Source organism: Callithrix jacchus, chromosome 7, assembly GCF_049354715.1.
Source record: "Callithrix jacchus isolate 240 chromosome 7, calJac240_pri, whole genome shotgun sequence".
In the NCBI taxonomy this organism is placed as follows: domain Eukaryota; kingdom Metazoa; phylum Chordata; class Mammalia; order Primates; family Cebidae; genus Callithrix; species Callithrix jacchus.
In genome coordinates, this window is record NC_133508.1 from 53,433,711 (window position 1) to 53,460,333 (window position 26,623).

General features: G+C 54.9%; 1 protein-coding gene across 2 annotated transcripts in view; it reads right to left on the minus strand.

Annotated features, from left to right (window-relative positions):
• Nucleotides 1-10,074: 10,074 nt before the first annotated feature.
• Nucleotides 10,075-26,623, minus strand: part of EPHA2 (EPH receptor A2) — a 41,085-nt gene continuing 24,536 nt past the window's right edge. For both annotated transcript variants that reach the window (XM_035307859.3, XM_035307858.3), the window contains exons 4-17: nt 24,737-24,892; nt 24,317-24,649; nt 22,876-22,991; nt 22,261-22,414; nt 21,374-21,473; nt 20,802-20,857; nt 20,406-20,531; nt 20,097-20,285; nt 18,476-18,537; nt 18,163-18,372; nt 17,819-17,968; nt 16,253-16,446; nt 15,175-15,330; nt 10,075-11,041 (exon numbers count right to left, since the gene is read on the minus strand). In XM_035307859.3, the coding sequence (XP_035163750.3) occupies nt 10,936-11,041; nt 15,175-15,330; nt 16,253-16,446; nt 17,819-17,968; nt 18,163-18,372; nt 18,476-18,537; nt 20,097-20,285; nt 20,406-20,531; nt 20,802-20,857; nt 21,374-21,473; nt 22,261-22,414; nt 22,876-22,991; nt 24,317-24,649; nt 24,737-24,892 (2,108 nt within the window). In that variant the 3' untranslated portion in view covers nt 10,075-10,935. The remainder of the gene's footprint in view (nt 11,042-15,174; nt 15,331-16,252; nt 16,447-17,818; nt 17,969-18,162; nt 18,373-18,475; nt 18,538-20,096; nt 20,286-20,405; nt 20,532-20,801; nt 20,858-21,373; nt 21,474-22,260; nt 22,415-22,875; nt 22,992-24,316; nt 24,650-24,736; nt 24,893-26,623) is intronic.

Genomic DNA, 26,623 nt, shown 5'->3' on the forward strand with positions numbered 1-26,623 from the left:
GGGGGCGGCAGCAGGGCCTCCAGTCTGACCTGGAGGCCCAGCTGGTCGGGGAGGGAGGAGGGGCTCTGGAATGCACAACCTCTGGCCATCCCCTCCCTCAGACAAGGGCAAAACACAAAGCGCCTTCCTTTGTCCCCAGCCCGTGCTTAATAGGATTGGAGGCTGGGGGTGGGGATCGGGCCTCTGGTGGGGGACACCCTCCTGCGCAGCCACAATGGGGCCCTGTGACATCACGCTGCCCCCCGCCGTGATGTCAGAGGCGGCCACAATGGACCTTCCCAGGCTCCCAGACTAGGGGTGGGACAGATGGCTGGGGCGGGGGTCGTGGGGCGGGGCCAGGACACCTGCGTCCTCAGAGGCTCAGCCCGGGCGGGCTGAGGTTCTGAAGAGCGCGCCGGCAGGGCCAGGCGGCGTTGGTTGCAATTCCACTAAGGGCAGGCAAATAAATGGACTTTTCTTTGGTGTAAGTCAACACTTAGACCATTTTTTTTTTTTTTCAAGGGGACAGTGAAGTTTTGGAAAAAGTAAAAGTTGGGATGTTCTTTGCCTCTTATCCTGACTTGCTGTCACCACCTCTCATTTAAGGAGCACTGGTCGGCTTCCTGCTGCCCACCCTTCGGACAAAAATAAAATCCTCAGCAGGGCAACAAGGTGCAGACCCTGCCCTCCCCTCCAGCCTTGTCCCTCCCTGCCACTTGGCTCCTTGCCCTCTGCTTCAGCCACACTGGCCTTCCTTCAGCTTCTAAGCCTAACAAATACTATTCCCCTAGCCTTGGAACACCGTTCATTCTTCCCTACCATCTCATCCTTCAAATCTCAGCTTAGATACCACCTCCTCCAGGAAGGCTTCCTGACACTCCACAGGATAAGCATGTTGCTCAATTCCTGGGTCCTGCAGCCCCCACACCTGTCATATCACAACATTTATATTTCAAGTATTCTCTCCCACAGACAAGGAGTTCTGCAACTGTGCCGCCTGGGCTCCCCGCCCCCGTCCTTGCTCTCTCCCCAGCACAGAGCAGCATTCATTCATCGAATATGTGGGGGTACCCACTGGGTGTCAGCTCTGGGGATCTAAGGGAAAAGCAGGCCTGTCCCCATCCTCATGGAGCTGGCTGCTGAGTGGAAGGCAGGGTCAGTGATAGGTATCTCACCACCTGGGGCCACAGCAGCAAAGTCAAAAGCAGCACAGGTGAAACGTGGTAGAGGTCGGATGTACCTTTAAGATGGGTGATGGGGGCATCTTCTTCCAAGGTCTTACACAGGAGCTGGTAAGATCATGCTGAGGATGTGGGGAAGAGCTCCAGGCAGTGAATGGCATTTAGCAAATCTCAGGAATCTTGTGTAGAGACTGAGTCAGATGTGATAAAATGGAAAAAACTTAAAAAAAAAAAAAAGGCCGGGTGCAGTGGCTCATGCCTGCAATCCCAGCACTTTGGGAGGCCGAGGGGGGCAGATCATGAGGTTAGGAGTTCAAGACCAGCCTGACCAACATGGTGAAACCACGTCTCTACTAAAAATACAAAAAAATTAGCTGGGCGTGGTGGCGGGCGTTTATAATCCCAGTTACTCAGGAGGCTGAGGTGGGAGAATCGCTTGAATCCAGAAGGTGGAGGTTGCAGTGAGCCAAGATCATGCCATTGCACTCCAGCCTGGGAAACAGAGCGAGACTGTCTCAAAAAAAAAAAGAAGAAGAAGAAGAAGGAAGGAAGGAAGGAAAGAATCTTGTAAAATAAAAGGAGGGGGGAGAGAAACGCTCAAGGCGACCTACCTAGGCTCACTCGATGGGAAATCCATTGATAACTTAGAGCAAGGCCCTGCGGTGAGGGGCTGGGCTCGAATCCTGGCGTTGCCAATTGCTAGCTCTGGAGCTCTGGGCAAACCCTTCACTTCTCTGTGCTTCGTGGTAAGGTGACTGGATCAATCACTGTCCAATTAAGACAGAGGGCGAAAGGGGGACCTATTACAACCAATTATACCAGGAGGACAGGGCGAAGCCAGGACTGCCCTGCACAGATGGGAGATACAGCCCCCAGCCCTTGGGGCACAGAGTTGCTGGAAGGATTAAGTGAGTTAATCCATGGGAAACACTTTGATCAGTGCCAGCACATGCAATGCGCTTAATAATTGTCAGCTGTTAGCATTTTATTACACACACACACACACACACACACACACACATTCACACAGAATCTCAGAGGAGAGTCAGAGGCAGACAGACACACCTAAGTGCCATTCAAGCCCTCTGTGATCCACAGCCAGCTTCGATGGAAGCCTGCAGGATGCAGGGTTGATATGTCCCCACTGCCTGGCAGCAGAGTGGGCTCTGCAAGGTCTCTCTCTCTTTTTTTTTTTTTTTTTTTTTTGTTGGGTGGATGGAGTCTCGCTCTGTCACAGTCTCAGCTCACTGCAACCTCCGCCTCTCAGGTTCAAGCGATTCTCCTGCCTCAGCCTCCCAAGTAGCTGGAACTACAGGTGCGCACTGTCATGCCCAGCTAATTTTTGTATTTTTAGTAGAGATGGGGTTTCACCATGTTGGCCAGGATGGTCTCAATCTCTTGACCTTGTGATCTGCCCACCTTGAGGTCCCAAAGTGCCAGGATCTGGCATGAGCCACTGTGTTTGGCATTTTTTTTTTTTTGAGACGGAATCTCACTCTGTTGCCCAGGTTTGAGTGCAGTGATATGATCTCGGCTCACTGCAACCTCCGCCTCCTGGGTTCAAGCGATTCTCCTGCCTCAGTCTCCCAAGTAGCTAGAATGACAGGTGTGTGCCACCACAACTAGCTAAATACAAAAAAACTTCTGTATTTTTAGTAGAGATTTAGTTTCACCATGTTGGCCAGGCTGGTCTCAAACTCCTGACCTCAGATGATCTGCCCTCCTCGGCCTCCCAAAGTGGTGGGATTACAGGCATGAGCCACTGCACCAAGCCTATAAAGGTCTCTTGGCCTGGAAAGGTGGGTGCAGTTTCCACTGGCAGAAATAGGGAGGGAGGTGTGAGGGGGTGGGCGAAGATTCTTGGTGAACTGAGGGCAGGGCCAGGAGTCTGGACCCCATTAGAGTATAGGGTGGGGGTGCAGAGTCTGGGGGAAGTGTGTCCTGTGCCCAGGCACTAAGATTGGTTGGGCAGGCCCATGAGGCCTGGTCCTGGGGGAAAGGCCCCTCCGCCCAGCAGGAGACCTGACCCTGCAACCACTGCTCTGCCAGCCCAGTGTGGAAACTGCATCCATCCGTCCATCAGGCTGCTGAGGCCATGGGGAATGTGATGAGGCTGCTGAAATGGGGCCCGGGCCCAGCGGGAGAAAGGGGCCCCACCCTGAGCAGGGGTAGGATGTGGCTGCAGCTTCCCAGAAACTAGGTCTGGTTCTGCCGACAGAAACTGGCTGATGGTTTGGACTGGAAAGCCAGACCCAGAGGGCTGGAGTGGGGCCTGCTGGCCGGGCTACCTGGGCTGCCCAGGGATGCCTGAGGAGAGGGTGCCAGGAGTGGGGAGGGGTCCCTCGTCTCAGCCAGGACAGACTTCCTGGAGCCTTCCTCACTACAGACAGACAAACTGAGTCCCTGTGACACTAAGGGACATGCCCAGGACTCCACAGCCAAGTCAAGAGGAGGCGCCCAACAGAACCTCTGTCTTCCCTTCCCAGTCCAAGGGTCTTCCTGCCATTTCCTAAAAAGAACCCCAAAGTCCCCAAATGTCACTCAGCAGAAGGCGATGGGATCATCTGACCCTTGTCTCCTGTGCTGCTCTGTCACCTCCTAGCTGTGGGAATTTGATGACTGTAAACTCTCTGAGCCTCAGGGTCCCCAGAATGGGATAAATTTATACCTTCCAGGGTCATTGTTTGTGATCCTCGCATAAGACAGTGTGGGTCTCAGTTGGGCACGGTCACTGGCACCGTGGCAAGTTAAAACCGTGTCACCTGGCACCAGCCTTAGATTTCCTAATTAATTAGCAACTCCTAGAGGAACGGGCAATGCTAGAGGAACACCCACCGCCTACGATGGTAGGCGTTCAGAAACGCTCCACTGCTTCTCCTTACCAGCTTTTGTGGTCCCTCCCGGCCAGCCAGAGGGAGCGTAGGACCATCGCACAGCACTTAACCGTGCTCCCCAAACCCGTGTCTGCTTCCACAGGCCCCTCAGATCTCAAAAGCCCAGCCCCTGTCCTCCCAGTTCATTTGTTTATTGAACACATGTTTATTGAGGGCCTACTGGGTACCAGACACAGTTCCAGGGAGGGGCAATGTAGGCAAGATGCACAGCATGGGCGAAGGCACAGAGGGTCCAAGCTGAGGACTCAAGCGCTTCCTGTACCCATTCATTCACCCTCTGTTCTAGCAGCATCTATGGTATGCCAGGACTCATCCCAGGCCCTGGGCTACAGCTGGAGCTGAAGGGGTGTGAATGGGGAGGCGAGCAGAGAGCTTGCCTGTCCCTCTAAACTTTGCTAATTAATTAGGAAATCTGGCAACATGGTTTTAACTTGCCATGCAGACTGGGAGCAGCAGAGAAAGCAGGCACCTCCCTGCCTGGTGCCTGCTTCGGGGCTTTGCTGGATGCATCAAAGGCTCACCAAGGGCCCTGCAGCTCAGAGCCCACTTCTCAGCTGAGAAGACTAAAATTAGAGATGAAGGTTCTGCTTGGGGTGGGAATGAGGGCAGGGCTGCTGTCCTATGGCCTCTCCTGGCACAAGAGCCTAGGGGTTAGGGGGGCATAAGAGGTGTAGGAAGCTTGTCTTGGTCAAATGAAACCCAGATGTTGGAGGGGAGACTCAAGCCCCACCCACAGAGGTCTGGATTCAGGGCCAGGCTCTTCTGAGACACATCTTCCCCGACCTGGTGGACTCCTACTTGACTTTGAGCTCAGCTTGGATGGTTCCTCCTCCAGGCAGCCTGTCTGGACTTTCTAGGCTGGGTCAGGTGCCTCCCCTGCCCACCAACCTCTGACTCCTATAACACCCAGCTCTGCCCCTTCTTAGCCTGGGCCCTACTCTATTACTATTGCTGCCCCCACCAGACTGAGAGCCCCATGAGGGCAGACAGGGGTCTTATCCATCTTTGTGGACTTGTGCCCAGCCTGGCATAGAGTAGGGAATGGCCACAGAGCAGCAAACCATCTGGGTGCCTGGGGTGTGGGGCATGGATGCATTTGGAGACCTTGGACAGGTTATGGTGCCTCGGTTTCCCCAGAACCAGTGCTTCTCAGACCTTATCTAGGGGAGCATCCATGATGGTAGAGAGGCGAGAGGGTGGTTCTGGCTAGTTATGTAACACCCCTCCCCTCAGTGTTCAAATCTGTAAAATGGGACAATAATAGCATCTACCTTGAAGGACTATTGGAAGAATGAAGTAAGTAAACACTGGCAAAGTGCTTAGAACAGTGGGTGGTGCCCAGAAAACCTTGTGTAAGTGTTTGCTGATACCTGATCTTAACGCAGCGTTCCTTCTGTTCTGAGTTGGTTTGTTTGTTTTTTTTCTCTGATGTTATTAACTTTGATCACTTGGTTACGGTGGTGTCTGCCAGGTTTCTCTACTGTAAAGTTGCTTTTCATTTTCTCTCCTATTTTTTTAAACCCTTTCTATACTTTCCTACTGCCTTTCTTCGGAGGGGTGTCCAGTCCACAGTCCAGGCAGGGGGCAAGTAAGCTTTACCCACTAGAGGGAAAGAATCCATTCCTTTGAAATTCGTCTTTAAGGAAGGTTTGCCTAGTCTCTCTCCACTTATTTATTTATTCAAGCATTTATTCTTCTTTTTTTTTTTTTGCCAATCAGTTTGAGCTTATGAGGTTGCTCAGGTTAGCCTTGAACTGATGACCTCGCCTTTGCGAGCACCATGACCTCCGGCGGGAGCCACTTTGGACCCCCAAGCATTTATTTTTTTATTTTTTGAGATGAGGTCTCACTCTGTCACCCAGGCTGAATTGCAGTGACACATCTCAGCTCACTGCAACCTCCACCTCCCAGGCTCAGGCGATCCTCCTGCCTCAGCCTCCTGAGTAGCTGGGACCATAGGCATGTGCCACCAGGCCTGGTTAGTTTTTTGCATTTTTCTTTTCTTATTTTTTGAGATGGAGTCTCGCTCTGTTGCTGAGGCTGGAGTGCAATGGCGTGATCTGGGCTCACTGCAACCTCCGCCTCCCAGGTTCAAGCGATTCTCTTACCTCAGCCTCCTGAGTAGCTGAGATTACAGGCGCCCGCCAACGTGCCTGGCTAGTTTTTGTATTTTTCTTTTTTTCTTTTTTTTTTTGAGACAGAGTTTCACTCTTGTTACCCAGGCTGGAGTGCAATGGTGAGATCTCAGCTCACCGAAACCTCCGCCTCCTGGGTTCAAGCAATTCTCCCGCCTCAGCCTCCTGAGTAGCTGGGATTACAGGCATGCGCCACCATGCCCAGCTAATTTTTTTTTGTATTTTTAGTAGAGATGGGGTTTCACCATGTTGACCCCAGGATGGTCTCGATCTCTTGACCTCGTGATCCACCTGCCTCGGCCTCCCAAAGTGCTGGGATTACAGGCTTGAGCCACTGCGCCTGGCCTAGCTTTTGTATTTTTAGTAGAGACGGGGTTTCACCATCTTGGCCAGGCTGGTCTCGAACTTCTGACCTCGTGATCCACCTGCCTCGGCCTCCCAAAGTGCTGGGATTACAGGCATGAGCCACCACGCCTGGCCAAGTTTTTGTATTTTTGATAGAGCCAGGGTTTTGCCATCTTGGCCAGGGTGATCTCAAACTCCTGAGCTCAAGCAATCCACTCCCTTGGCCTCCCAGAGTGCTGGGATTACAGGCATGAGCCACTGCACCCAGTCTTTAATCACTTATTTATGTCAGTATAGACTCATGAATATTTACTTTCGACTTTGGATTTAATCTAGTACTGCATCGTTTTGTTGCTTAGCTTGTTCTAGGTTTGTCCCTTGGGAGTTCTTTGGGGCTGGCTCCTGCGTCTCTCTGGCGCAGCCCGTCTGTTTATTTTTGAGCACTTCCTTACTCTCTGATGCTCTAAGATGCTCCCAGCTCATCTTGTATTTTCCCTGCTTCAGCCCCAGAATCAGCCATTTCTCTAGGGAGTCCTGGTCCCTTTTATTAGAAAATGGTTTTTAGGAACCAAGATCTGAGGGCTGGGTTGTTTTTGTTTGTTTGTTTGTTTGTTTGAGACAGAGTTTCGTTCTTGTTGCCCAGGCTGGAGTGCAATGGCACGATCTCGGCTCCACCTCCTGGGTTCAAGCGATTCTCCTGCGTCAGCCTCCTGAGTAGCTGGGATTACAGGCACCCGGCTACTTTTTGTTTGTTTGTTTTTTAGTAGAGACAGAACAGGGTTTCACCATGTTGGCCAGGCTGGTCTTGAACTCCTGACCTCAGGTGATCCACCCTCCTTGGCCTCCCAAAGTGCTGGGATTACAGGCGTGAGCCACCACGCCCAGCTGGGCTGGGTGTTCTTATTGCTACAGGATTGTCCCTGCATCTAGGCCCTCTAGGAGACAGATCTGGATTTGCTTTGATTTAAAAATAGTTTCCCCTCCTGCCAATTGTAGGGTCTACTGGGGACTGCAGACAGCTGCTCTCCAGGCTTTGAGCATCGGACCTGTCCTTGGCCCACAGATAGACGTGTTCTCACATGTGTAGGGCTCCGGGGAAGAGAGAACATGAGGCCACCTCCCCATATGCTAAGCCACTTCCCGCATTCATTCCTGCTCATCAGCAGGGCCATGGCTGAGTCGCTTTGGGAAAGGGACTGGTCTTGATGTGCCCTCATAGCCCAGATTGCTGTGGGTTTGCAAGCTGCAGGCTGACTCCCTGCTGGGCCAACAGCTTTGTCAGTGGTAGTGACAGTAGCCATAGCCCAATCACAGAGCTCTGGTGGCCACCTGGGTCAGGCCAGGCCAGGGTCAGGCACCAGGAGGACCTAACTCAACCACCATATCCAGCACACTCAGGCAGCCCAGTGCTAATGGGAGGAAGGCCCAGCAGGTGCTCCCTGCACTCCCATTGCTCACCCAACCCCAGCCACACCTGACACGGGTGATCTGATGTCTCATGGATGCCCTGTGGGCCAGGACCCAGAGGGTGGCACCTCTCCTATAGCAGCAGGGTTCAGGGCAGAGCGTGCCAGCCTTGAGACCCCAGGGCAGGCAGAACACCCTCTCAACTTCGCCAGCACCTCTCCTGTATCTCCCCAGAGCTCCAGGCTGAGAGTCAGGAACCCTGGGTTCCAGGCCCGCCTCTACCAGTGGCAACAATCATACCACTCCCTGCTTCAAACCTTCAGTGCCTCCTTATTGCCCTCAACTTGAAATCCCCACTCCTGGGCCTGTCTTACAAGGCCCTGGAGACCTCTCCAGCGCCCCACGTCATGCCTTAATAACACCAAATTGCTTGTGGTTCCCTTGCACAACCATGTGGTTTCACGCCCCCACACTCACTCTGCATCACCCCTCCTTTGGCTTCTCTGGTTAACTCCTAGTAGTTCCTGAGGTCTCAGCTCTGGACCCGTCTCCTCCAGGAAGTCTTCCTCCTGGGCCTTAGATCATCTCTGCTCCCTGCTTATGTTCCTGGTAACCTTTGTTTGACACCTTCCTAAACCACACTATGAATGACCTCTGACATGCAGGGCGGCAACCAGTATAGTGAAGGCTCAGGTTTGAAATTAGGACTCTGGCCGGGTTATGTGGCTCATGCCTGTAATCCCAGCACTTTGGGAGGCCAAGGCGGGTGGATCACAAGGTCAACAGATCGAGACCATCCTGGTCAACATGGTGAAACCCCGTCTCTACTAAAAATTACAAAAAATTAGCTGGGCATGGTGGCGCGTGCCTGTAATCCCAGCTACTCGGGAGGCTGAGGCAGGAGAATTGCCTGAACCCAGGAGGCGGAGGTTGCGGTGAGCCGAGATTGCGCCATTGCACTCCAGCCTGGGTAACAAGAGCGAAACTCCGTCTCAAAAAAAAAAAACAAAATTAGCTGGACATGGTGGCTCATGCCTTTAATCCCAGCTACTAGGGAGGCTGAGGTAGGAGAATTGCTTGAACCCAGGAGGTGGATCGAGATCGCGCTATTGCACTCCAGCCTGGGCGACAGAGGGAGACTCTGTCTCAGAAAAAAAAAAAAGAAAGAAATTAAGACTAGGACTCTGGCATTTTTTTTTTTTTTTTTTGAGACACACTATCACCCAGGCTGGAGTGCAATGGCGTGATCTCTGCTCACTGCAACCTCCGCCTCCAGAGTTCAAATGATTCTCCTGCTTCAGCCTCCGCAGTAGCTGAGATTACAGGTGTCTGCCACCATGCCCAGTTAATTTTTTTTTATTTTTATTTTTAGTGGAGACTGGGTTTCACCATGTTGGCCAGGCTGGTCTGGAACTCCTGCCCTCAGGTAATCCACCTACCTTGGCCTCCCAAAGTGCTGGGATTATAGGCGTGAGCCACTGCACCCGGCCAGGACTCTGGCTTTTCTTGAGACTGCTGTGTGACTTTGGGCTAGTCACTGTCTGTCTCTGAACCTCCAACTCCTCATCTATGAGAAAAGCATCCCATTGGGATTTCTGGCCTTGCTTTCAATTCGGGCTTCTGCCCCTAACTTGCTGTGTGGTCTTAAGCAGGCACAGTTGCTGGGCTCCAGCTTGGTTTTCCTTTTCTGTAAAATGGGGCCGCCCACAAAACTCAGAACTAAGTGTTGAGGTTCCGACAAGCTGAAACCTGTGAAAAGCTTGTGTAAACCTCAGAGCCCTACATGGATGCTTGAAGGATCTATTTCGACAGCTCCGGGGAGCCGTGGGAGGAAAGCTGACGGCCGCTCTTGCTGTTCTCCTACCTCACAGCCCTCCAGAAGCCTCTGAAAAGCCTGGAGATCAAAGGCGATTGGGGTCTGCTGGCATGAAGGCTGGACTCAGCAGAACCTGCTCCCTGGCCCCCTGCCCACCTCCCACCCACCCCTGCTCCTAGGGTTATGCTATGTGTCCGCCTTGTGCTCGAATCTCTGTTTAAACACTCAGGGTTTAAGGGGAACCCTCAACCCCTCAACTCCCACCCGGGAAGCTCTGGGACTCCACTGCTTTTCCCAAGACTAAAAGCCAAGATCGGTTTGAATCATCTGCAACTTTATTTCAGAGCAGAAATAAGTCATTTTCTAACAATAAATATAAAAAAAATAATAAATAAGATTCAAAAAAAATTTCCAACAAAAAATCATTAACACTGACAGAAGAGTAGCTGCTATCTAAAGGGATGAGAGATGGGGCCGACCGGGGCATGGGCAGGACGCTCCTGCAGCACCGGTCCCCAGGTCCCCAGCTCAGGAATGTCTGACACCGGCCACCCTCTGTCCCCAGCCCTGGTGGGGTCCCCCTGAGACACACACACATTCTCTCCACAAAGTACAAAATATATATTTAAAAATCTCAACACAACCAAGCATCTTGCGAAGGTCCAGGAATCAAGGGTTTGACCCATCAGGGATGAGGAAGGGGCCCGGGGGTCTGAAGAAGGCACTAGAGGGACAGGGACCACTTTGGGTCTCGCCCAGTCAAGTTCACAGTCTGCCCTCTTAGCGTGAGGAAATGGGGCTTGAGGTACCCTGTTCACTTGGCGCTGGAGCAAGCCCTCCGTCTCCTGAGATGGCCTCATGTGGGAGAAGCCGAAGGGGAGGTCGGTTTGGGAAGCTCCCACATGTCTGTCTGAAGGCTACAGCGGGGCTCCTGCTCCAGGGATGCCAGTTTCTTGCTAAGTGCTCAGCTGCGTGTCCCTCACCTGGCTCAGCATCCCTGCGCATCTCCTCAGTTCCAGCCAGGGTGCCATTCAAGACCCTCTAGCAGAAGTTCCAGGGGATATTTCAGTAGGAAATAACTAGAAATAAATAAGGTCCTCGGTGGCCCGTCGCAGCAGGGAGGCCACTCTGTGTCTTCAAGTATTCTTGGCCGAGGGGACTCGAGGCCCTGTCGAGGCTCAGATGGGGATCCCCACTGTGTTCACCTGGTCCTTGAGTCCCAGCAGGCTGTAGGCAATGCGCTTCTGGTGGCCCGGCAGGCGCACCCCGATCCTCTTGATGTCGCTGTGGGCCCGGAGGGAGAGAGGGAGAGTTAGGGGCTGGAGCAGGGGAGGGGGCCAGGCTGGGCAGGGACAGGACTCGGTGGGCAGCTGGGGAGGGGAGTGGAGGGGGGCAGAGGAAGAGGGCGGAGAGGGGGCCTGGGGGACCTGTAGGGCAAGAGAGCTCTGGTTAGGTGGGCCTGGGAAAAGGAGCCACAGCCTAGAAGCTTCCCAAGGTGGCTCACCATCAACAAAGTTAGGAAAACAACAGAAGCCCCAACTCTGTACAATGCTTTAAAAAAAAATAAATCAAATCTTCTGAATTATCTGTGAGGTAGGTGCTCTTTTCATCCTCATTTTGCAGATTAGAGAACTGAGATCAGAGAGGTGAAGCAACTTGCCCAGGGTCACATAGCTAGGAGGTGGAAGAGCTCACTGGTGGAATCAAACCAGCTATGAACAAATGCCTCCCCTCCTCTCACCCTGAATCTGTCCCCAGCACCCCGGCTAAGGCTCCCTTCCCGGGAACTCTCTAGGATGTAGCTCAAAGCCCCTCTGCCCAAGGTCTCTTCCCACCCACTGCCTTATTTCTTTCTCACTCCTTCCAAGCTCCCACTGCTGGTCATGAAGCAAGGACTCAGGAAATACTTGAAGGGCTAAACTCTGTGAATCTCCATGTGTGGGGCTTGAGGGTCACCAGATCCAGTGTCTAGGAAGGTGTCTTTCCTTGGGGGAGCCTCAGTTTCCTCCTGTGTAAAATGGGAGCTACTGTCCATCTTGAGGGCGAGAGACCTCAAAACCAGTGGCCGAGGGGGAAGGCAGCATCAATACCAGATGGACGGGGGTGCCAGGAACCCTCCTTTCCCGCCCCCATAGGGCACACACTTTCCCGCCTCCCCCTTCCATGCCACTCCGTCCCCGTCATGAAATCACTCATGCTCCCACGAACCTGTGAGGAGGGCATTTATTACTCACTTTGGGAGTTTTCTCCTCCACTGTCCTCACCCACTAGCCCAAACCCATGAAAACACCCAGGTTTTTATGGGCTGTCTTTTGGCTGTAAAGGGAGTTAATTATATGGTGCAAGCTCCTAGCTGCAGTTCTGCAGACGTGACTTTCCCACAGGCTCCAGGAGCCCTGGGACAGGCGCAGAGAGGGAAGGGCAGACCCAGGTGAGTGAGGGGACTCTGGGACCTCCAGCAGAGGCAGGTGCTCCCACGGCAGCAGGAAGGTCAGGACATTTGGGACACTCAGGAGAACCTCCTATGCTACAGCCATGGGATGTTTCTAACCTATCCAGTTGGAGGTGTTGAAAAAGCAGCAGTTTCCCACACACATGAAGGTCTCAAATTGTGGCCCCTGGACAAGCACTAAGACCACAGGGAAGGAGACAGGACCCCTAGCCGGACCCCAGACTCACTCGACTTGCAATTCTGCAGGTGGGGCAGGGAGTCTGCATTTGGTTGAATCCCAGAAACCTGACATCCGGTTTAAGAACCAGTGGGTGGTAAGGTCCAGGAGAACAAGTGCTGAGACCTTGGGCCCATCACCCCCACAGCCCCTGTTCCCCCTCCCACCCCGCCCAGGGTCCAGGATAGGCCTGGCACATAGTAGGTCCCCAGGGAGTGTCTGCTGCATGAATGAATGAGCAAATGGATGCTTTAGCAGAGCCTGGGCGGTTTCTGGGCCACCTCTGGTCCCTCTTCCGAACGACAGTGGTTTATCTCACAGGATGGGAGCACAGTTTGCTTCTGAGGCCCTGCGTAGAAAACTCCAAGACCATATACCCAGTGAGCTCCTATGTGTTCTGGCCCTGGATGCAGGGAGACAGGAGTGAGAAATGGCTCCTGGAGCCTCACACATCAGATTATTCATTCATTCAGCAAGCATTCCCTCAGGGCCAATGCCTAGCCACGGGCACTGGAGACCCTAAGATCTACCAGCCTATGTCCTCGACCCCCACACAGAATGCAGATGCTGTAATCCCAGCTCTGGACAAAGGCTGGGGTTGGGCTGAGTCTTTTTCTGGAGTGCAACATCCACCCCTTTCATCAGCTGCTCACAAAACATCTGGGACCACTAGTCCAGCTAGAAACCCAACTGACTCCAAAATAGCAAAAATGGAGAAGAGAAAGTGGCTGTGGGACCCCAGGGGAACAGGCAGCTGGTCCCTTGGGAGGGAGTCAAGGAGGCAGGAGGCCGAGAAGTGGGGCAGGTGGGACACTGAAGCCTAAATCCTGATTCCCACTGGGAAAGGCACGCATTCCCCTACAACCAGCTCCAAGCCTCCCATTGGGATCCATGGCGTGTGTAGACCCAGGCTTCAGGTTTTAAAAAGTCCTTTGAGATCCCCATTTATTTGGAAAGAGGCAGAGGGGAAGGAGGAGGCACTGGCATTCCGAGTCATGCAGGCCCCAGCTCTGAGCACCAGTGGCTGGTGGGAGGAGCGGGTTGGGGGGACAGCGGGGCGCTGAATGACTTCCTGTCTTTATCCAGGCCTTTCACAACAACACACACTGCAGCGCGCACACACACACACACACACACACACACACACAGCCTCCATCCATCCAAGACCGCCCATTCCCGCTCGTGGGAAAGAAACTGGCGAGGAGCACCCCGGGCTATTTTGGGAAGCTTCTAAGAACATGTGCTTCCTATAAAGACTTCTCCTTCTCCTTGCCCTCAGCTCTGGTCACCAGAAGACAGGCTGTGTTGTCCTTGGTGGGAGCCCCCAGAGGGGCAAAGGGTCTGGTAGATGTTCTCAGAGAAAAGGAGAAAAGGAAGGGGCATTTGCACAGCTGCAGGGAAGAAAAGCAAGGGAGTGGAGGAAAAGAGGAGAGCAATGAGGATTTAGCGCCTACTGTATACCAGGCATGTCATCTGCACTGCACCCATGTGATCCCATCAAATTTGATCACCCACTAGGAAGTGGCAGATGCAAGACCTAAACTCAGGCATGTGTGCAGAGCCCAAGCCTGTAGCCCTGCTGCACTGGGCCGGCAGCAAACGACATCCTGTGACCCATCTCCTCTCCCTACGTCTCCCTGCCTCCCTCTGGTCGGCTCTGTCCCTGCCTGATTCCCATTATTGGCTGTCCCCTGAGGCAAGCCGTGGCCTTGGCCAGCAGGTTTGAAGCCCAGCTGAGCAGTTTCCGAAGGCCCTAGAGAATGGTCATGGACAGGCTCAAATCCCAGAACTTATGTGACCCAGAACCATGGGAGGCCCAGGTCGTCCCCTCCATAAGGTTCCCAAAACCTCCCAGCCTCTGGGTCTGTTCCCACCATGACCTTGGACCATGCACAAACTGGGTTGTTGAAACCCGCCACTATTTTTAGAGGCACAAAAGGCTAAGAGGATAGTGTCTTCCCCCTCGTGGGACAGGAGGAGGTGTCCGTGCCAAGGCCATGCCGGGAAAAATCTCAGCGCTGGAGCTGGGGAGGAGAGAAGTGCTCCCACAGGGAAGCTCAACAAAGGGCCAAAGCCAGGGCCAGCAGGGGGGTAAGCGGCACTTCTCGCCAGGTGGGACTGCAGGCTGAGAGCCAACCAAGTGGAGAGGTGCCAGGGGTCCTCTCTCCTGGGCAGCAGCCAGGGCATCTTGGAGAAAAACCCTGCCCCAAACTGGCTGTGTGACCTCAGGCAAGCTGGTAACATCTCAGCCTGTTTCTCTATCAAGGACTTCTCCGATCCCTATGCTCTGGGACCCTGCCTGACTGGGGCTGGAATCCTAGTCTGTCCCTAGTGGCTGTAGCATAGGAGGTTCTCCTGAGTGTCCCAGATGTCCTGACCCTGGGCAGGCCATTGCACTTCCCTGTTTCTCACCTGTTAACAGGACCTACCCCACTGGGTTGTCATTCAAAGTGCTCAAGCAGGGCCGGCACACAGTCAGCCCTCAGTAAACAGTAGCTACCGTTATGATTACACTTACTGTTATTTCCCCACTCTGGTAAAGGATGTAGGGAGAGAAGGGAGCTGAGAGTGGGCACTCAGAACTGCCAGCTGCTGGCGGGGTTCTACCCTTCCCTTCCAAGGAGCCTCTTCTCAGAAGAGAAAGAAAGAGAGGAGAATTGAGGGGCAGGGAAGAGGGTGGGAGGCAGGGTGGAGGCAGCCTCTGGAGTGGGGAGGGGCGGTGGGTGGGACGGGAAGGGCCTGACTCACTCGTTGGTCATCTGCACCACCTTCTCGATGGCAGTGTAGCCAGCCGCCATGAAGTGCTCCGTGTACTGCTGCATCTTGATAGACTCCAGCCACTCGGACACCGTGCGGAAGGGCACCCCCTCTGAGCCGCTGGTGCTGGGGAGCCGGATAGACACCCTGCCACAGGAAGCACTGTAGGTGAGGGGCTGCAGCACCTGGCACGCTGGACCCTGTGCCTTCTGCTCCCTAAGCTGGATGATCGACTCGGCTACCCCGTGCCTCACTCAGTTTCCTTATCTGGGCAACGGGGAAGCCCAGTCAGGTAGGGTTCAGTGAGATCTCCTGGCACGTTGGGAGCACTCAGCGTCTATAACTACTGCTCCACTCCACTAACAGGACAACTACCAATAACTACCAGATCATAAAATGTTACAAGCACAGATCCCAGCCACGATCTCAGCCTGACCACTTCCAGCCATGTAAGATATTCAGTCCCTCTTAGGCCGGGCGTGGTAGCTCATGCCTGTAATCCCAGCACTTTGGGAGGCTGAGGCAGGTGGATCACCTGAGATCAGGAGTATGAGACCAGCCTGATCAACATGGAGAAACCTCATCTCTACTAAAAATACAAAATTAGCTGGGTGTGGTGGTACATGCCTGTAATCCCAGCCACTCGGGAGGCTGAGGCAGGAGAATTGCCTGAACCCAGGAGGCGGAGGTTGCAGTGAGCCGAGATCGTGCCATTGCACTCCAGCCTGGGCAACAAGAGTGAAACTCCGTTCTCAAAAAAAAAAAAAGAAGATATTCAATTGCCCTGTGTCTCAGTTTCCTCTTCTACAAAATGAGGATAATTGGAGGACCCATCTCGTAGGTTGTTTAAATGTATGAAAACATACTGAGTGCCCGAGCACGGACACATCAGCTGGTCGCTTCTATTAGGATTCGCTGGGCCATCGTGTCCACTCTAAGTCAAGTCCACACATACACTCTGAGACCCCACCATGCTCTTACTTCCCCTGGGTGGCCACTCTGCCGAAGTAGTTCAGGAGTCTGCAGAAGGGAAGTTGGGGTCACCATGGGCAGAGGGTACAGAACTCACCGGGGGTCAAAGTCAGCCAGGGTCTTGAGGGAGTCGGGGGCACGGATGAGCTTGTCCAGGATGCTGACGATGTCGGCGAACTTCGGGCGGCGGGCACGCTCCTGCTGCCAGCACTGCATCATGAGCTGGTAGATGGCGGAGGGGCAGTCCATGGGCGTGGGGAGCCGGAAGCCCTCATTGATGGCTTTCATCACCTGGTGGGGACATGAAGGTCAGGGGTGCTGTGGTAGGAAGCCTCTGAAACCCCATGCAGCCTCCAACATATGGAAGTGGGCAGGGGAGGAAAGGGAAACAGGAACATCCCAGAAACAGACAGAAATGGCCTTTTTTTTTTAAAGATGGGGTTTCACCATGTTGGTCAGGCTGGTCTTGAACTCCTGACCTCAGGTGATCCGCCCACTTTGGCCTCCAAAGTGCTTGGATTACAGGCATGAGCTACCGCGCCCGGCCTGAGAAGGGCCTTTCTTGAGCAGACACCTAACCTTCAGAGCTGCCAAAGGGCAAATGCCTAAGCTGCTGTCTCCTGAGTTCCCTGGAGGACATTTTTTTTTTTTTTTGAGAGGGAGTCTCACTCTGTCACCCAGGCTGGAGTCCAGTGGTGCAATCTCAGCTCACTGCAACCTCCAACTCCAGGGTTCAAGCAATTCTTCTGCCTCAGCCTTCTGAGTAGCTGGGACTACAGGTGTGTGCCTCTAAGCCTGTTTAGTTTTTGTATTTTTAGTAGAGACAAGGTTTCACTCTATTGGCCAGGCTGGTCTCAAACTCCTGACCTCATGATCCACTCACCTCAGCCTCCCAAAGTGCTGGGATTACAGGCATGAGCCACCTCACCAAGCCGGGACTCTTTTTTTGAGAGACAAGGTCTCAGTCTGTCACCCGGGCTAGAGGGCAGTGGCGCTATCACACATCACTGCGGCGTCAACCTCCTGGGCTCAAGTGATCCTCCCACTTCTGCCTCCTGAGTAGCTGACACTACAGGCACGTGCCGCCACGCTTGGCTAGTTTTTAAATTTTTTGTAGAGATGGGGTTTTTGTCATGTTGTCTAGGCTGGTCTCGAACCCCTGAGCTCAAGTGATACTCCTCCCAAAGTGCTAGGATTACAGGAGTGTGCCACCGCTCCTAGCTAGAAGGCACTTCTGCCCCTGCACCCTCTCAGGGCACCAGGCAACAGCCACACTGCGCGCCCTCAGCCCAGCCTCCCTCCCATCTCTCTTCCCCTCCTCTTCATCTGGCTGTTTACAGTACCCTTGGTCTTGGCAGAGACATAACCTCTTCCGAGAAGGCTCCCAGGCCACCAGGCTGAATGAGGCAGCAGGCACACAGACACACACACATATACACAGACACAGACGCATACCCTACTCCTTGTTGCATCTCTGCACACTCTGAACCAGCTCCCGGAACCCAGCACAAGGCCTAGCACTCAGCAGATCATCAAGAAACATTTACGGCCCAAACATAAGAACCATCGTGTAAACTCTCCTATGCCCAGCCCCCAGAGTTCGGGATGAGTAAAGGGCTTGAGTGGAGGTCCGGGCAGGCCTGGGGAGGGCAAGGGCACCCACCTCATGGTTGGACAGCTCCCAGTAGGGCCGCTCGCCATAGGTCATCACCTCCCACATGACAATGCCGAAGCTCCACACGTCGCTGGCCGAGGTGAACTTGCGGTAGGAAATGGCCTCTGGGGCTGTCCAGCGGATGGGGATCTTGCCGCCCTGCAGGGATCCCGGGCCCAGTCACCGCTGTCCCCTCTGGCTGGCCCCAGGGCCACTGCAGCCAGGCCCCCGGGCCCCTCCCTGGACTCCTACAGGTGTTCTGCCTCCTAAGGCCCATGCCCAGGTGTTCAGGCTAGAGGACACCGGGCAAGGTGAAGGCTGCTTCTCCCTCAAGATCCCCATCCCCAACTCACACTGGTGGTGTAGGTGGCCTCAGGGTCGTCCTCCAGCACACGGGACAGGCCAAAGTCTGACACCTTGCAGACCAGGTTGCTGTTGACGAGGATATTGCGGGCAGCCAGGTCCCGGTGCACATAGTTCATGTTGGCCAGGTACTTCATGCCAGCCGCAATGCCCCGCAGCATACCCACCAGCTGCAGCACGCTGAACTCACCATCCTTTTCCTGCCAGAGCACAGGTGCTCAGCCACCAGCAGCCCTGAACCCATCAGGCCAGCCCCAGGCTCAATGGCTGGGCATCTCCACCCCCTACAACCCACATCCTTACCCGAAGGAACTTGTCCAGGGCCCCATTCTCCATGTACTCAGTGATGATCATCATGGGCTTGTCTGTAGGGGGTGGGCACAAGTGAGAGGTGAGTGGGCCCAGGCGTGTGGGAGAGGCGGGCCCAGATATGGGAGAAGGTGAGCACAGGTATAGGAGAGGTGGGCACAGGTGTGGGGAGAGGTGGTTACAGGTGTGGGAAGGAGTGGGCATAGGTATAGGGAGAGGTAGGCACAGGTATGGGGAAATATGGGCACAGGTTTAGGAGTGGGCACAGTTATGTGGAGAGGAGGGCACAGGTGTGGGGAGAGGTGGGCCCAGGTGTAGATGAGGTGGGTACAGGTATGAAGGAGAGGTGGGTACAGGTGTAGAGAAGTTGGGTACAAGTATGGAGTAGAGGTGAGCACAGGTGTAGAGGAGGTGGGTACAGGTATAGGGGAGAGGTGGGCACAGGTGTAGAGGAGGTGGGTGCAGCTATGGGGGAGAGGTGGGCACAGGTGTAGAGGAGGTGGGTACAGGTATGAAGGAGAGGTGAGCACAGGTGTAGAGGAGGTGGGTACAGGTATAGGGGAGAGGTGGGCACAGATGTAGAGGAGGTGGGTACAGGTATGAAGGAGAGGTGAGCACAGGTGTAGAGGAGGTAGGTACAGGTATAGGGGAGAGGTGGGCACAGATGTAGAGGAGGTGGGTACAGGTATGAAGGAGAGGTGAGCACAGGTGTAGAGGAGGTAGGTACAGGTATAGGGGAGAGGTGGGCACAGGTGTAGAGGAGGTGGGTACAGGTATGAAGGAGAGGTGAGCACAGGTGTAGAGGAGGTGGGTACAGGTATAGGGGAGAGGTGGGCACAGGTGTAGAGGAGGTGGGTGCAGCTATGGGAGAGAGGTGGGCACAGGTGTAGAGGAGGTGGGTGCAGGTATGAAGGAGAGGTGAGCACAGGTGTAGAGGAGGTGGGTGCAGGTATGGGGGAGAGGTGGGCACAGGTGTAGAGGAGGTGGGTACAGGTATAGGGGAGAGGTGGGCACAGGTGTAGAGGAGGTGGGTACAGGTATAGGGGAGAGGTGGGCACAGGTGTAGAGGAGGTGGGTACAGGTATAGGGGAGAGGTGGGCACAGGTGTAGAGGAGGTGGGTGCAGGTATGAAGGAGAGGTGAGCACAGGTGTAGAGGAGGTGGGTGCAGGTATGAAGGAGAGGTGGGCACAGGTGTAGAGGAGGTGGGTGCAGGTATGAAGGAGAGGTGAGCACAGGTGTAGAGGAGGTGGGTGCAGGTATGGGGGAGAGGTGGGCACAGGTGTAGAGGAGGTGGGTGCAGGTATGGGGGAGAGGTGGGCACAGGTGTAGAGGAGGTGGGTACAGGTATGAGGGAGAGGTGGGCACAGGTGTAGAGGAGGTGGGTACAGGTATGAAGGAGAGGTGGGCACAGGTGTAGAGGAGGTGCGTACAGGTATGAAGGAGAGGTGGGCACAGGTGTAGAGGAGGTGGGTGCAGGTGTAGAGGAGGTGGGTGCAGGTAGGGGGGAAGGTGGGCACAGGTATAAGGGAGGTGGGCACAGTCACCGGAAGAGCCCCTGCCAGGTGGCCCCTCTCCATCCCCTTCGGGCAGGCCCTGAGGCGGGCTGAGCCTCACATTTGGAGACAACGCCCTCCAGGCGGATGATGTTGTGGTGGCTGAACTGGCCCATGATGCCGGCCTCGCCCAGGAAGTCCACTCGCTGCTTCTCTGTGTAGCCAGCTTTCAGCGTCTTGATGGCCACAGGCACCTCCTTCTTCCCCGAGGACGCCTTCAGCGTGCCCTTGTACACCTCCCCAAACTCTCCTGTGGGCAGTCAGGGTTGGGAGAGCGCACCAGTCAGACCCAGCATGAGGGCTCCCACCCAGTATCACCACCACCCACTGGCTGCCACCTCAGGGCCCCTTGGCAGGAGGCCAATCTCACCTGCTCCGATCACCTTCTGCCGAGTGACACAGGATGGATGTATCTCGGTGGTGAACTTCAGCACAGCCTGGTTGGGGTCCTCATATGTGTGGGGGTCCACATATGTCTTCAGGGGTTTCAGTTGTTCTGGAAGGAGAAGGAGTGGGGTCATAGGCAGCTTAGGAAGGGCCCTGTGAGGGGTGCCGTGGAGACAGACGAGAAGGTCACGTGACCAGGGACCTCAGAGACTTGGACCAGGCTGTGGGGGACAGACCCCTCAGAGCTACCCACGGAAGCCTATGGCTGCACCCCAGTGCCCTGGCAACACCATGGCTGCCCTCACCTCCTCCACAGAGCTGGGGAGGCTCCTGGGATGATCGGGGCAGGGTTGGGCCTGGACCAGGGGCTGCATCTCACCTGACTTGGAGAAGTAAACGTCCTCCGACGACCGGCGGGCGCGCTGGCTCTTCCTCCTGAAAGAACCCCACGGGGAACCAAGTGCAGAGAGGTCAGTGAGGACTGCTCCGGCCAGGGCAGCCCCCTAACCCTGCTCTGGTCCTGGAGGGACCTGGGGTGCTCGGAACGCGCTGTCCAAGCTCTACACTCAGGGCTGAGGGTGTGGAGGTGAGCGGAGGGATGGGGAGAAAGTGAGCGAGCCAGGACTCCCTCTCCCGGATCTAGGCCCAATAATGGCCCTTTAAGCAGGCGTGACGAGGACATTCCCATTAGAGCTACCCGGGTTTCCTGCCTGCATGTCCAGAGGAATTTCAGACACATTGTTAATAACAAGAGCAGTGGTAAAGACCCCCGTGCCCCGGCCCCGCCGTGTGCCAGGCACACTCCAGCTCATATATCCTGGCACCATCCGGAGGCAGGGATTAGACTAGACTGGAGTCCTGTGGCCCCATAGTTCAGATGAGGAAGCTGAGGTTCCTGCCACGTTTCCCCACCCAAGCCCTTGTGGAGCCAGGTTGTGGGCTCTGACAAACCTGCGGTGGATGAAGAAGCCAACCGCAGCCAGCACCAGAAGCAGGACCACACAGACAGCCACACCGACAATCACCGCCATGTTGCCAGATCCCTCTGGGGCTGGTGGAAGAAAAGCAGCTGATGACAAGGTAGTCCCCACGGATCACAGCAACACCCGCACTGCACCCAAGGCACCTGGGCCCCTACTGTGTGCTGGGTGCTTGCACTTGGGAAGGTTCCATTTCATAGACGGTCATGCAGAAGCCTTCCTGAAGGTCTCTCAGGAGGTATTGCAGGTGTGTGGGGCTCAAAGTTCTGGGTCTTTCTGCGATGCAGATTTCGATTTGAGTCCGCCAATGCAGGCCACACCCCTCCTCCTCACATCACTGTTGTGAATCCACATCCGGGTCCTCCACCCCTCAGCCTTCCATGCTTTCCCCTCCCCAGTCTTGGAGCCAGTCCCCACAGGGCTGTCCCAGGCCCCAGATGACCAAGAGAGGGGCATTTCTAAGTTCTTTTTTTTTTTGAAATGGAGTCTTGCTCTGTCGCCCAGGCTGGAGTGCAATGGTAAGATCTTGGCTCACTACAACCTCTGCCCCCCAGGTTCAAGTGATTCTCCTGCCTCCGCCTCCTGAGTAGCTGGGATTATAGGCGCCTGCCACCACGCCCGGCTAATTTTTGTATTTTTAGTAAAGACAGGGTTTCACCATGTTGGTCAGGCTGGTCTCGAACTCCCAACCTCATGATCTACCCACTGCCTTGGCCTCCCAAAGTGCTGGGATTACAGGCATGAGCCACAGTACCCGGCTCATTTCTAACTTCTTTGATTCACTTCCTTCTCCCAAGATGTCTCCACTGCTTGGTTCTGGGCCCTGGACTGGCCCGTGCCCAGGGCCTGCCGACTCACACAGTGTCTGGAATTCATGCACCTTGCTGCCGGCCCCCTGGCCCTCCTGCGTCAGTGCCTGCACCTGGACCAGGTAGGTGGTGTCCGGAGCCAGGTCGTCCAAGATTACGGAGAAGCCCTCGGTGCGGCGCACGTTGTAGCTGTTGGAGTCTCCCTGGGGGCAGGCGGCAGGCAGAGGAGCAGGCCGTGAGGGCAGGGCAGGGCCTTGGCTCAGCCCGCTGCAGACCACCCCCAGCTAGCAAGGTGGCTTGCCTTGTTAGCAGACTTGAGGCTCTTCTTACAGAGAAAAAAACTGAGGTTCAGAAATGAAGCTACTTACTCAAGGTCAGAACTGCTAAATTCATGACCCAGGACTCAAACCTAGGTGTGTGGGGTCCCAAAGACTGCCCCTGTCCCCACCCTGACTGCCTCTTGCAAGGACACCACATCTCTCCTACAAATCTCTGCTGTGCTGCCTTGGGAGATGTAACTCCCTGGCAGACCCCAGGCCTCGGTTTCCCCATCTGCAGAAGGGTGCTTCTTCAGATGGCTGGGTGGTCTGGTGAGCACCTATGTGACCAGCATGTCCCCTGCTCTCAGCCCAGCTGGAGCCAGCCCTGACCCTCTGGGAGTTACCTTCTTGCGGTAGGTGACCTCGTATTTCCACACACGGCTCTGCTGCGGCGGGGGGATGCTCCAGGAGACGCTCAGCGAGGTGGTGCTTCGGCCCTCCAGCCTCACCTTGGGGGGCTCTGGGCAGGACGGGCAGTGGGGGAAGGGTGTGAGAAGCTGCCTTCGAGCAGGCAGGGGTTGGGGGGACAAGTGGACCTAGAGCCAGATCCCCCACAGCCCTGGTTCTTTTATTTTTTTGAGACAGGATCTCCCTCTGTCACCCAGGCTGGAAAGCAGTGGCAGGATCTTGGCTCACTGCAGCTTCCAACCCCTGTGCTAAGCAATCTGCCTGCCTCAGCTTCCTGAATAGCTGGAACTACAGACTTGTGATACTGTACCTGGCTAATTTTTATATTTTTTGTGGAGATGGGATCTCTACAAAACTTTGCCCACACTGGTCTCAAATGCCTGAGCTCCAGCATCCTCCTGCCTCAGCCTCTTTAGATCCCAGCCTAGGATCCTAAACTTCCAGCTCCAGAGCACAGGGCCAGAGCCCCAGGCCCCTCCCCTGGACCCACCACAGGGGCTGGCACATCAGAGGTACCCCATATTTATGAGTGAATAAATAATCAAAAAAAGAAAGAGAAGACGAACTTTTGCTGAATCCTCTCTGTAGACCAGGCACAATTCTAACAGCCTTAAATATAATCCTTTAAAATCCTCATTACTAATATTATTAGTTTTTGAGATGGTGTCTCACTCTGTCACTCAGCATGGTGTGCAGTGGCACAATCTCAGCTCGCTGCAATTTCTGCCTCCTGGGTTCAAGCAATTCTCCTGCCTCAGTCTCCTGAGTAGCTGGGATTGCAGGTGCACGCCACCACACTCAGCTATTTTTTGTATTCTTAGTAGAGACGGGATTTCCCCATGTTGGCCAAGCTGGTCTCAAACTCCTGACCTCAGATGACCTGCCCACCTTGACCTCCCAAAGTGCTGGGATTATAGGCATCAGTCACCATACCTGGCCTCAATTCTCAGTTACTATCCCACTTTACAGGTGAAAACACTGAGACCCAGAGAGATTAACCTGCCCACAGTCACAGAGCTCAGAAGTGGCTCTAGAGCAAGGGTGTCCAATCTTTCAGCTTCTGTGGGCCATATTGGAAGAATTGTCTTGGGCCACACATAAAATACACCAACACTAATGACAGGTGATGAGCTTTTAAAAAATTGCAAAAATAATCTCATAATGTTTTAAGAAAGTTTATGAATCATGTTGGGCCACATTCAAAGCCGGCCGGGGCCACATGTGGCCTATGGGTTGGACAAGCTTGCTGTAGAGACTGAGCCATTAACTACTTGCTCTGCTGCCTCTCTCTAAACACACCCGAGCCTCAGGTGACCGTCCTCCTTAAGGCCCACCTGGGCAGGCCCCATAGGGCACAGCCATCCCCCTGGGCCTCACCTGTCTGGTTGATGCTGACACTGGCAGTGCGGAAGCTGCGGCTGGTCACCAGGCTTGAGACGCCATTGCGGGCCTCCACGGTGAAGGTGTAGTTCATGTGGGGCTCCAGGTCGCTGACTGTCACACTGGTTCGGGTCAGCCTGTGTGGAGGTTCTGAGTAGTGCACGGTGGCCTCACACGGCCCGCACTCCCCGGACTCGGGCCAGCACTGTTCGCAGGTGACACTGTAGACGATGTCTTCGCGGCCCCCGCTGTCCTGTGGGGGCGTCCAGCGCAGCTCCACCTTAGCACCCATGCCCACGGCAGTGAGGTAGTGTGGGGCGGAGGGGGGGCCTGCAGAGAGGAGGAGTCAGTGCTCTGCTGGACCCAGGCGGAAGAGTCACCCTCAGTCACGCCACCCTGACCCACGGTGAGACTCACGTGTGCAGGGCATCGACACTGGGTCCTGTGGTGCCCGGAAGAAGCCTTCCTCACACTTGCAGGAGGCGGCACCCTCGGGGGATGGCATCGTGTGCTCAGGGCACGCCAGGCAGGGGCTCTCAGATGCCTCAAATTTAAAGAATCCGGGCGAGCAGGCTGGTTGGCACAAGATAGACAGGACACAAGGACATCAGTTCAATCTGCTCCCGCGCCATATGACTGTCTAATTCCCTCACTGGGGACCCCACCCCCAAGGCAGATCAGTAAATCTTTATGGACCTGTTCTCTTGTCGGCAAAATGTCTTGTGATGGAAAAGTGCATGGCCAGAGCCTAGCATGTACCAGGCACCCAGGAAGTGCCTCACACACATGCTGCAAACCTTTGCTTCCCTCCCCACTGGTTCCTGCAAGAAGCACCAGGCTCCTGAGCCCAGCATTCAAGGCCACACCTCGCCCTTCAGTTTCCCAAGAATCCCATCATAGCCTAGCTCAGCACTTGACCAAGCACTCCGCCCACCAGCCTCATCCCCTTTCATCCGTGCAGACCAGCCTGTCAGGTCCCCACCTGGGTAGCTGCCAGCTGCCCAGGACAATGACTGCCTCTTCTTGACCATGTGTGTTTGCTGACTGACTATCACCATCACCCTGACTCACTGGCCAGCCTCGTCAGTTTAGGATGCCATCCCTGCAGGTGTTCCCTTCACCCCAAGACCTGCCCGCCTTTCCATGCAGGGCTGATCAGGAAGCAGGAAAGGCCAAGCCCCCGGCATTTTCTCTGGCTCTGCTTCCAGGGCCGAGTCATATCCGCCGGTCACAAGGACAGCCAGGAAGTGGCTCTTCCTCCCCCAGTGGCCGGTCCTGCCCTGGCCCAGCAGGCTGGGGGCTCAGGCACCTGACTCCGGGGGCTTCTTCCTCCTACCTCCCTATCCTGTCTCATTCTGCCCCTACCCTAAGCCCCTTCCTGGCCCTACCAGCAGGAAGCTGCCCAGACACAGGGTTCCCGGTGCCGGGCTGGCCAGGGTGGGTGGAGGTCACCCTACGGAGCTCCCCCTACAAGCCTACAATTATAATCCTTCAGGTTGTTCTGAGGAGAGGGTCCTGAGTCACCTCCCTCAGTGCCATGTTCACCACTCACACGCTGATCCTTGGCTCTGCGCCTGGCCCAGCGCTGGGTATGCACCAAAATGAAAACAAAGCCCTGATCTCAGAGAGCAGAAGCACCTGACAAGGTCTGCAAGACAGACGGAGGAAACAAGCTAAGAGATTAAGTGGGTGGGGAAGGGGAAAAAACCTTGGCCAGGAGTCTGAGAAGTCACACAGGGGACATTTTGGCTGGGGTTTAGAGGCTGCAAAGGAGTTTAGCAGGGGAGCGATAGATATTGGGAGAAGGAGTTAGGAGTGAGAAAGAGCATGACTAATAAGGAAGGTATGAGTGGGTTTGTGGGCACAAATGTGGGGAACAGTAAGCAATAAAGCAGTTGAGAAAGGCCTTGAATGCCAGGCCAAGAAGCTGGGACTTTATCCCGGAGGCATTGGAAAGCCGCTGGAGGCCTGATGTGGGGAGGTCAGATTCCTGCTGTCAGGAAAAATCTGTGCCTAGGGGCCACTTTTGTCCTAGACCCTGGGGACAGCATGGCCCCCAATGGCCTAAGGACCACCCCCTCCAGGGAAGCCAATTTCAATTGCCGTGGCCCAAGCAGGCCTGCTAACCCTCAGGTACAGAATCTGGAGCAAAGACTCTTCGTCCAGTCACCTATGTGAGCAGAGGTAGAGAGAGGGACCAAGAGTCGGAGGAACAGGACTCAAAGGACACCCAGCTCTGTCAGGTGCCAGATAGTGACTTCCTACTAATGACTCTGCTCCCAGAGCCAGGCTGCATCCCTGTCC